The sequence below is a fragment of the Sebastes fasciatus genome, chromosome 11 (genome assembly GCF_043250625.1).
Source record: "Sebastes fasciatus isolate fSebFas1 chromosome 11, fSebFas1.pri, whole genome shotgun sequence".
Taxonomy (NCBI): domain Eukaryota; kingdom Metazoa; phylum Chordata; class Actinopteri; order Perciformes; family Sebastidae; genus Sebastes; species Sebastes fasciatus.
In genome coordinates this window covers 28904619-28915870 of record NC_133805.1, presented here as the reverse complement: position 1 = coordinate 28915870, position 11252 = coordinate 28904619, and the positions used below count along the sequence as shown (strand labels likewise).

Below are 11252 nucleotides of genomic sequence, written 5' to 3'. Positions count from 1 at the left end.
TTTAAGGTCCATGGGACTGTAGCCAACCTCCCTGGACGTGGCCGCAAGGGGAAAATTGATGACAAATTGAAGAGACGGATAATACGAATGGTAACCAAAGAGCCCAGAACAACTTCCAAAGAGATTAGAGGTGAACTCCAAGGTCAAGGTACATCAGTGTCAGATTGCACCATCCGTTTGCTGTTTGAGCCAAAGTAGACTTAATGGAAGACAACCGAGGAGGACGCAAATCATAAAAAAGCGAGACTGGAATTTTCCAAAATGTATATTGACAAGCCACAAAGCTTCTGGGAGAATGTCCTTTGGACAGATGAGACAAAACTGGAGCTTTTTGGCAAGTTACATCAGCTCTATGTTCACAGACTCAAAAATGAAGCATACAAAGAAAAGAACACTGTACCTAATGTGAAACATGGAGGAGGCTCGGTTATGTTATGGGGCTGCTTTGCTGCATCTGGCACGGGGTGTCTTGAATCTGTGCAGGGTGCAATGAAATCTCAAGACTATCAAGGCATTCTGGAGCGAAATGTGCTGCCCAGTGTCAGAAAGCTTGGTCTCAGTTGCAGGTCATGGGTCCTCCAACAGGATAATGACCCGAAACACAGCTAAAAACACCCAAGAATGGCTAAGAACAAAATATTGGACTATTCTGAAGTGGCCTTCTATGAGCCCTGATCTAAATCCTATTGAACATCTGTGGAAGGAGCTGAAACATGCATTGGGAGAAGGCACCCTTCAAACCTGAGACAGCTGGAGCAGTTTGCTCACGAGGAGTGGGCCAACATACCTGTCGAAAGGTGCAGAAGTCTCATTGAGAGTTACAGAAATCACTCGATTGAAGTGATTGCCTCGAAAGGTTGTACAACTAAATATTAAGTTAAGGGTACCATCATTTTTGTCCAGGCCAGTTTCATTAGTTTGTTTTTTAAAATGATTCTGTTGAACCACAATTCAAAAACAATAGCTGATTTTCATTAGTTAATTTTCAGTGAATTTTTATTTATTATTACTTTTGTCAGTTTCAAGTTATTTCAGTGACCATTGTGGGTTTTTCTTTCTTTAACGGAAGGGTACCAACAATTTTGCATACGTGTGTATATCTCACACAACTTACGTCAGCTCCTCTGTCTACTGCAACCGTCTGTACAAAACATGAAACAAAATATGGCCTTTAATAACTCATAATCAGCTTTATTAAACCCCTTTTTTAGAGAGATGTGTCTCATTGGATCTCTCCGCCTGATTAACATTCATGAGCTTGATGTTAATTCAGGAAAATGTTACAAATACATACAATTTCCAACACATTCATATCCATCAAACTCATCCTTGCTTCACATTTCCATCAGAACAGAATCATTATCAGTGACTTACAAGATTACTTTCACATTCTCAGCACTCACCTCTGGTGGTCCGCCTCATGTCCTTGTTGCCTAGGCGGAAAAATAAAAGGGGCTTCGATAAAATGTTCATTGTTAGTTTGACAATGTTAGTAACTCAAAAATCACATGGACGTACAGAAGGCTCCTACTTTACACAGAAAGAAGAGCTTCCTTGAGTATCCTACAGTAACATTTGTAACCCACAATGACCTGATGGCCTTTTGCATCCATGTAGCAGCTGTTTGTAATGAAACATTATCTCATTTGTAGCACTCAGTTTGCTTAAAGCCACTGAGACAGAGAAACTGCAATTCCAATTAGCTTTGAAGAAAAGAAGCATCTGTATTAAAGGGGCAGTGTGTAGGATTTGGCAGTATCTAGCAATGAGGTTGCAGATTGCAACCAACTGAAGCCTCTCCCGTGTGGCAAGTGTGTAGAAGAACTACGGTGGCCGACACGATAACCAGAATGGCCCAATCTAGAGCCAGTTGTTGTAAGAGTAGTGTAGGATATTTGGAGCCGAGACAGTATGTATAGTATGTGTGTACGTGGGAAGTGAGTGGTGATGCGAGAGAGAGAGAGAGCGGCGGCGACGGCGCCAGCAGCGAGTAATGTTATTGACTCTGGCCCAAGAAGGTAAAGGTTTTGCTTTGTCCGTTCTGAGCTACTGTAGAAATATGGCGGTGCAACATGGCGGACTCCGTGGAAAGGACCCGCTCCCTATGTAGACATAAACGGCTCACTCTAAGCCATGTATGGGCAAACTACGGCCCGCGGGCCGTATACAGCCCGGTGGGCTTTTTAATCCGGCCCGTCGAATATTGGTACAAAATTGTCCAAATTACAGTAAAGACCGCATTCATTTTGCCTTTTTCCTGCAATACCCGGCATTTCAGTTGATCCCACTCCCCAGTACGAACACTCTAATAGCCCTTATTTAAAAAATTAAGTTTTTAAAGTTGTAAAATGAACTAACAGCTGAATCCAGAGTTATTTTCCTCGGCATAATGAACGCGCTTCAGACCCACGAGACTGTGCCACCCTGCGCGCTCATGTGACATATCGGGTTCTGCCTGCCAGCTTCCTGCTAGCTGTAATAATGGAGATATTGGCAGTAATTCATCACTTTTATCGTCTTATAATACACCCATGGACAGTATGCTGTAAAGCCTGTGCCGTGAATGTATTCATGCATTCCGTTAATGTAACGTACGTTAATTAACATCTCCGTTCCCAAACAACTGGGTAGTAACTAGTAGGTAGTAGAGTAGCACAACACAAACGGAATTTAACGTAGCTAGGCTATTATTATTATTATTATTATTGTATGTAATGCAGTTAAGTACGAACTGAGATTCTCATATCCTTTTGCAGTGCCGCTGTCTCCTAAACAAACACTAGCTGCTGCGGTTAGCAGGCTAGGCTACTACAGCAGTAGTACCAGACTGCTACCAGCTAGCTACGAGCGAGTAAGCTCATGAACGCGCAGTAAACTTGTGTACGCTACGTCCATGTGAGCAAGCCGTGACGCAAGGCCTATGGAAAGGAGGCTGGGTCACGGGTCTTGAGGTTTGGGGTATGACACATGCGCAGTGTAACTGAAGCTGTGGTCGTGCGTTTTGATTGGCTCAACTTTGGCAAGTGCCGGCGAGATTTTACTGCTCATGTGCTGTACCCCCGAAGATATGACGCGTGACCTAGCCTCCTTTCTATAGGCCTTGCCGTGACGGCGGCATGACGCAGCGTGACAACTGTGACCCCGTGACCAAGTCATGTGACGAGCGGACACTACTGCGCATGTCCCATTCCCATGATCCCACTAGATGGCGCACTCCAGACACAATTGACCTTTGCTGGAGTCTGGTCTATTCTCTCTAATTCACCTTTGCCACTGTATTGAGCCCTTCTGTAACAATGAGTGGACCAAAGAAAAGACAAGTCGACAGTGAGTGCCGAGTGTTTAATGAGTGGACTACTAAATATTTTTTCACCGAAGTGCGATCAAAGTAGCTGTATGTCTTATTTGCCAAGAAACCGTTGTGATTTTCAAAGAATACAATATCAGCCGCCACTTTTCGGCCAAGCATGCTAACTACGCTAGCCAACAGTCAACGCAAGAACGGGCGGCTACTGCTCAGAGGTTGGCAGCCAATTTAAAGACTCAGCAAAATATTTTTCTCCAACAAACTGCTATTCAAGAGTCAAGCACCAAGGCAAGTTATTTGCTAGCATTCAAATTAGCAAAGGCCAGCAAGCCTTTCTCCAAAGGGGAGTTTTTGAAAGAATGCATGGTAGAGACAGCAGGTCTCTTGTGTCCAGAGAGCAAAAACTAATTTGAAAAAATGAGTTTATCACGCAGGACAGTGACTCGCCGTGTAGAACTAATTGACGAAGACTTAGCCAGCGAGTTAAACAAAAAAGCTGAGTCATTTAAGTTATATTCGTTAGCACTGGACGAAAGTAACGACGAAAAAGACACCGCTCAGCTCTTGATTTTTATCAGAGGGATTAATGACATTTTTGAGATAACGGAGGAATTTTTGACCATGGAATCTCTAAAGGGGACAACACGAGGAGAGGACTTGTATGACGGGGTGTCTGGTGTCATCGAGAGGCTGAAGCTACCTTGGTGTAAACTTGCCAATGTCACCACAGATGGATCGCCAAACTTAACAGGAAAAAATGTCGGGTTGCTGAAAAGAATCCAGGATAAGGTGAAAGAGGAAAACCCTGAGCTGGATGTAGTTTTCCTACACTGCATAATCCATCAGGAAGCCCTGTTTAAGTCTGTATTGCAGCTTGATCATGCAGTGAAGCCAGTCATAAAACTCTTTAACTGTATAAGAGCGAGGGGACTTCAGCATCGTCAATTTATTAAGTTCCTTGAGGAAACTGATGCTGATCACCAGGACTTGCTTTATCGCTCTCATGTCCGCTGGTTAAGTTTGGGGAAAGTATGTCGACGAGTGTGGGAGCTCAAAGGGGAGATTAGCTCATTTTTGGAGTTAATCAGGAAAGCTGACGATTTTCCCCAGCTGAGCGACGCAGATTGGCTTTGTGATTTTGCTTTTGCTGTGGACATATTGACACACATGAATGAGCTGAACATGAAGCTACAAGGGAAAGATCAATTTGTGCATGAAATGTACACAAATGTGAGAGCCTTCAAAGCCAAGTTGACTTTATTCTCAAGACAAATTCAAACAAATCATTTGCTCATTTCCCCACACTAGCGACACTGAAAGAGGCCCCTCGACATGTGAAGAAATACAGCAAATCACTGGACGACCTGCACGGAGAATTCTGCAGGTGATTATACACTAAAGAAAACATACTTATTAATATCATATTCCATTTCTGCCAATAGATCCCCCTAATTGTTACACACTGGTCCTTTAAAGTCTATAACTGCTTCAAATTCAGTGATATTCAATGTTTAAGTGCTTTTAGTAGAATCAAAAATCATATCTTCCTAAGGTAAGGCAGCTAATCCTGCTAAGGTGCAAATGTACATCATGTACTAACATAAAGTGCTAACGTTCTGTCAATAACAGCGATACATAACTGAAAAAAAAATTAATGCCCACATCATCAATAGACAGTATAGAGCACCTTTAACACAATATATTCAATCTGAAGTGTCTACATTCCAGTTGTAGTGCTACATTAGTTTAAGAAAGTGCTTTACCTATAATGTGTTACAGCGCATTGCCATGTACAATACACATAACTGTCATCTGTTTCTTTAACGTGAGTAATTCTGTCGTTTTACAACAGGAAATGTAAAAATATCATGAAAGTGTTGCTGTGGGTTTTTTTTTGTGAGCTCTATGAGAACTGGGTTAGCATCACTCATTGGAGTTTTTACAGAAATAAAAGCAAATGTCATGTCAGTCATAGGAGTTTTATAAATGTGTAGAACTTACACATGTGTATTAAACACATTTAGAGGAAGTATTGAAAGTTCTACTCTGCCAGCGCCCCTTATCACACTATCCTTACCGCCCCCTGTACTCGTCCAACCTTGTCATTGGAAAAAAAAACACTCATACACATGCATGCAAATTTCTCATCGCTATTTTCATGCACTACATATCTTCATCCACTTGTGTTAATAATTCAAAGAAGGTGAGAAAACTGAGAATTTAATTTCATGACTAACAAGCACAAAACTCTGAACATAACCTGCAGTATTAGGATCAATGGAAGATTACCAACTGGGCAATGCTGGCAACTCCCCATGGCCCCCGCTACTGCAGGCTTACTGTGTATCTACTGCTTTGACTTCATTTAATTGAAGATTTGTTCAAGGATGTGTACCACGAAAGCACAACATGAGCTGACATTGATAAGGGCCATAAGGTGGTTTCCTACCTGATCTTGAGGCCCTGTCATACTATAGTATGTCGAAAGAAAATCATAGTATAGTATGTCGAAAAAATTAAAAAATCATAGTATAGTATGTTGAAAAATAAAAAAAAGTCTTAGTATAGTTACTATACTAAGACTTTTTTTATTTTTTATCAGTGAAGGCAGGCAGGCAGAGGAGCAGAGTACAGCAGAGACTCCGGCGCTGGAGACCAAAGCTACGGTCTCCCCCGCGTCAGAACTGATCTGAGGTCTGCTGTCCAGCAACCGTCTATGAGAGCCGGTTGTCAATCACTCACAAACTCAGACCAAACGGTCAAACTAGGCCACGCTGATCAAATATGAATCAATATTATGTTACCTTAATGCCTATTTCTCGCCTAAAATGTTTTCAGAATCATCTTGTAGTGCACGTTTAGATTACCTGTCTCATGCTCTACTGTCAGGATATAGTGGCCGTTTTATAAAAATATCATATTTGTTCCATTTCCTCTGCAGTTTTAATGACAATATTAATTCAATAACTCATTTATATGTTTTACTGTATTTTAGCATATAATCTACTATTTGTCACCATTACTATATTATTAAGTACAGAACACATACTGTAGGACGGCCCCTGAACATGATTGTTTAAATTAGCACAAAAAAACTGTTAAATTGAAGAGTGAAATAATAAAACAATGAATCAACATGAAACTATAATGCTGTTTTACAATGCACAACGAAGTCTGTAAAACTCAACTGCACTTTGCAATGCATGTACTTTGAAATGTAGGAATTACAGTACCTGAGTAAACTACAAAGTACACAGAATGTTATCTGAACTGATTTGTTCCTGTTGTGCTGTCGCGTCACAGTCTGGATGTGTTTTGTGTAATGAAATCACCTGTTTTGTTGTGTTGCAGATCCAGAGTGTCCTCCTGCTGGTATCTCTGTGTGCCTGCTGAAGATAGTCGTGTTCTCTGTCGGTCTGATCATCATGGTGTCTGCTGTCATCACTGTTCACCTCATGGAGAAGCTCAGGAAGCACAAATAAATAAATAGTTCTCTACCAGCCAATCTTACATTTATGTACGTCACACTCTTTAGTTAAAGGTACCCTGTTTTCTTTGTATTGCTCGAGCCCTCATGGTACACATTCCTGCCACTGATCTTATGCTATTCCACTGATCCACAGTTGGTGGCAGTAACACACCAAGAAATGGAGTAATGCACCAACAAAGGCAAAGAGGTAGAAGACAAACCAGCAAACATGGATGTAAACCATTTAGGATTTAAAGTAATTGTAAAAATCAGCTTTGCAAATGTTTCATGAGGAAGGAAACTGATTCAACACGTTAATAAGGCTACAAAGATACTAACAATGCATTTTGACAAGTAAGGAAACAAGAAAACTGCACAGGACACCTTTAATACAAATGCAGATTATTCTTGATTATCTATTGATTGTACCCAATAAACACTGTTCTCACTTTGTAATTAAAATGCTTGTACAGAAATAACCACGTTAAAGATTTTTTTGGACGATGTTATCTTGAAAACAACAAAAAATAAAATCTGTATGATCAAGACCAACAAAATACAAAAAATATCTTTGATTAATACACTATATGTAACACTAAATGTGGTCCTATTTACATTATTATAAATTTTTATATGTAGGCTGCAATATGTTTCAATATTTGTTTAAATGTGTTAATCTTTGGCTGAAAGCAGTGGGCAAATCCAGATCTGAGAAGTGAAGCCATTGTGGAAGTACCTTAAACTTGTATTCTTTCTAACAGCCAGCAGGGGGCGACTCCTCTGTTTGCAAAAAGAAGTCTGATTGTATAGAAGTCTATGAGAAAATGACCCTACTTCTCACTTGATTTATTACCTCAGTAAACATTGTAAACATGAGTTTATGGTCTCAATCACTAGTTTCAAGTCTTCTTCAATACAGCATGATGTTCATTTAGTAAATTATGGTCCCATTTAGAGTCAAATAGACCATAAAGCAGGGGATGCTTTAGGGCGTGGCTACCTTGTGATTGACAGGTCACTACCACGGTGTTGTCCTGTCTGGGAGTTGTCTGTGTTTCTGTCTTAGAACTTTAACCCTTTCACAGTGTGTTTTTAATTCACGAAAGTTAATTATAACCTTTCAGGTCGCCTGAAAATGTCTTGTTCAGAGTTTGGTTGTACTAAGCTCCACCCTCTCGTTTCACTTCTGGTTGCAAAAAAACAAGATGGTGACAGCCAAATACCAAGATGGCAACGGCCAAAATGTCGAACTCGAGGCTTCAAAACGGCAGTCCACAAACCAATGGCTGACTATACGTCCACTTGTATATACAGTATATGGGTGAAAGCAGTTTCTGGTACATGCACCATTATTGGACACTTATTAAAGCCAGATATTCATCTTATATGTTCATGATTGTGTGAATTAGTGAAAGCCAAAAGATCATGTGTCACTGACTTTGAACTCTGGTATTGTGAGTTTTTCAGCAGTGAATTGATCAGTGCTATTATTCTAGGAAACACAGACTGAATGCATGACAAAATATGAATATAGAAAAATAAAACGTTTAATGGCATTTTCAAGCTTGTTTCAGCACAATATACAGTACATATGTATACTGTTGTTGTCCATATGCTCAGAAAAGCTACAATCCTTGCTTAGCAAAATTTTCAGCTCTCTAAATTGGATCTTCAGTTGAGAATTCCTTTGATATCTTTGTAAACAAACTATATGTAAAAATCTCTTTTAAAAAAGAAATAAATTACAGGAGGACAGATTATTTGTCTCATGCACTATTTACAGGATATAGTGACAGTTTTATAAAAAATAACTTTTTCATCATATTTGTTCAAAATGACCAACTTTAGCTTTAATTGTTTAACTCTGGCACAGTCGTGTCTCTAGTCTTATTGGGCTCCGGGGGTCCAGAGTGAGGTCCTACCAAGCAGTAGGTGGAGGTTGGAGAAAGATCTGAAGCATCATCTGTTGGACTCTCATCCAGAGGTTGGGCTGTAGTTCCAACCTGGAAAATATATCACATGCAATGTTTTTAGCAAAGGTTGTTTGCCATTTTTACTTTACACTTTATTATTAATTGTGCTATTTTTCTGTATTTACATGGGAAGTAATCTCACTATGATTAACAGCAGCTCATATATATCCTTCAAATACTACAAACATCTGTATCATGGACTACAAAAGTGTTAAGCCTGTTTTTCATAACATTACAATGAATTGTATCTAAAATGCATGAAATTGCTATAAAACGTAGTTTTAGGTGTTTTTCATCAAGAGCAGAGTAAGGTGTGTAAAAGGATCCTTAGTTGAGTTCAAATGAATCTCTTGGACGAGAGAGCTCAACAGACTGCAGCTTAAACACAAGCACGTAAAGAAAGCATCTACGCCACTTTGACAACACAGAAAGTACGTTGCATTTAGAAAAAGACAGAAAATTCGAGTTTTTCTCATCTCTTGATTTGTTCCAAGGCTGAAATTGAGGTTTGCAAAACATTTAACACAAACGCAGACACCGAGTGCAGATTTCGCCTGAGAGTCTTCTGCTCACAATATTCACTGTGCAAGAAAATGCAGAAGTGCAAAACCTTTGGCTCAGTAGGAAGTCACGTCTAGCAACTGATGTGTGTTGAAAAACGTAAGCAAAGGGAGAAGCTGTCTGAAACGCAGCTGTGATCGTGTAGATAGAGTATGTGCTTAAAAACATGTGGCCTAATGTGCATGACATTGTTGCAGTGTTGTCTTTTTAGACACCAGTATGGGATTCGATATTTGCATGAAGAGTTTTGAGAACACAACACCTTTTTGAACATGCATTTGCTGTTTTGCAAAGTGGCGCATCACAATGATGGAATAACTATAATAAAACACAAGCAAACAACACATACGCAGCGTAGAGAAACCTGGGTAGCAGGTTTGGATAGATGGATCGTGGTGCATCGGGTTCATCGGGTCCAGAGCATTACATTTGAGCACAAGCAAGCAACACAACCAGCGATGTGCACATGTAGCAGGTAGGAGCGAGCGGTAGGACTTGGAACAGCAGATTGATGTAGAAGTTAGTGTAGCGAGGAGTCACAGGTCATAAACAGCAAATAGACCATTTTGTCAGGAAAATGTATAGTGATTGGTGTGCATAGGGATAACCAATAGAAGCATGTGAGGCTCCAGTTTTTGATTGAGAAAACATAATAAACTTAATTTTCCTCAAATCCGGTTTCAATTGTTAAATTGCTCTAAATCTGTAATTCTGTTCCTCAGTGTGTCTGGCAAATTTTGGGAGTGATGTTAAAAATAAAATTTGACGCTTACCTGCAGTATTTCATATTCTGTATTTTCGATGCTCTCTGTGTTATCTGCAGGTCAGTTGTAAAAAAAAAAAATACATGTTGATTTGCTTTAATTTATTTTTCATTTTAGAGCTTTACCTTTTAACCGCATTACATTTACATTACTTGAGCTGCAGCTACATTGAGTCCAGATTTATGTTGTGTCTAAGTGACTCCATCTTCAAACAGCAGCACTTTTTAAAGCCTCTATGTTTAGGATTTGATATGTTGTGATGTTGGTGACTCCTGGAGGTTGTATCAAAAAATGTGCTTTGGCAGACAGCAATGCATGCAGATACCTCTGAGACCTGACCTGGGGATGAATGGGCTAAAGCGTAAAGGCTACACCAATTTTGAGGTTGGTTCCTTTTTCTACAATGAAAAATCAATTCTGGTAATATATCACATAAAAGAAATCTACATATAGGGGCTTTAAGTTACATAGACATCTGCCACAACTTGATTATGGTAAATAATGATCAGTTGTGGATTTCCATCCATACTACTGTGTGAAGGGTATAAGATAGTATTCATTATATGATTAATGTAATTGCATTACCGAATAAACAGGGGGATTTATGAGTATGGCAGAGGATGGACTTTAGAACACTGAATTCCTGTGTACAGTAAACAGATACGATTTTGCAGATTTTACATGTAATTTTACATGTTATAATTCATACTTGGACTTACAGTTTCCTTTCTTTCGACGATAAAGATAAGCACACAGGCCTAACACACAAGCAATTAAGAGAAGGGGAATTAGGACGCAAACAGCAACAACATTGCTGTCACCTTGTTTAGAATCTGTAAAGAAAAACAAAAGCCAGATTAGAAAAGTATGCTTGGTTTAAGTCATGCAACATAATTGAAAATGTGCCACTGTAGCATCACATCTTCCCAGCCTGTGCTTTTAACAGACTGCAGTTTTAATTATTCAAATGTCTTGGTAACCTGCTCTGTGGTAAGAAATCATTTAATTTCTTTATTTAAAACTGTCAAAAAACAAAAAAAGGTCAGTTTTTAAAAATATATTTTTAAAAACTGTCACAATTTAAATCTACCAACTTTTCAGAAGTCCCTGAATGAGCCAATTTAAATACCATCTTAGTTTTACAAAGTCATTTTCTAGTTTAGCTTTATAACCTACCA

The 11252-nt window shown here is 39.4% G+C and overlaps 2 protein-coding genes, 1 long non-coding RNA gene and 1 pseudogene across 6 annotated transcripts in view; 2 read left to right on the top strand and 2 right to left on the bottom strand.

The window, feature by feature from the left end:
- Window positions 1-11252, top strand: part of LOC141777658 (uncharacterized) — a 118266-nt gene that overhangs the window by 23865 nt on the left and 83149 nt on the right. Inside the window, exons 4-5 of one of the 4 annotated variants that reach the window (XM_074652123.1) lie at window positions 6659-6824; window positions 6931-7244. The exons of 2 other annotated variants lie outside the window; for them this stretch is intronic. In XM_074652123.1, coding sequence (XP_074508224.1) covers window positions 6659-6789 — 131 coding nt within the window. In that variant the 3' untranslated portion in view covers window positions 6790-6824; window positions 6931-7244. Of the gene's footprint in view, window positions 1-6658; window positions 7245-11252 lie in introns of those variants that run through there. One more of the 4 variants, XM_074652122.1, reaches the window with a different exon arrangement.
- The window catches only part of LOC141777655 (SLAM family member 9-like), a 102536-nt gene that overhangs the window by 37023 nt on the left and 54261 nt on the right, over window positions 1-11252 (bottom strand). The window lies entirely within an intron of this gene.
- On the top strand, window positions 3397-4695 carry LOC141776611 (general transcription factor II-I repeat domain-containing protein 2-like; annotated as a pseudogene).
- On the bottom strand, window positions 8302-11212 carry LOC141777663 (uncharacterized). Its single transcript, XR_012595934.1, has 3 exons — window positions 10794-11212; window positions 10084-10127; window positions 8302-8779 (listed from the first exon to the last, which is right to left on the bottom strand). It is a non-coding gene; the product is annotated as an uncharacterized LOC141777663 (long non-coding RNA).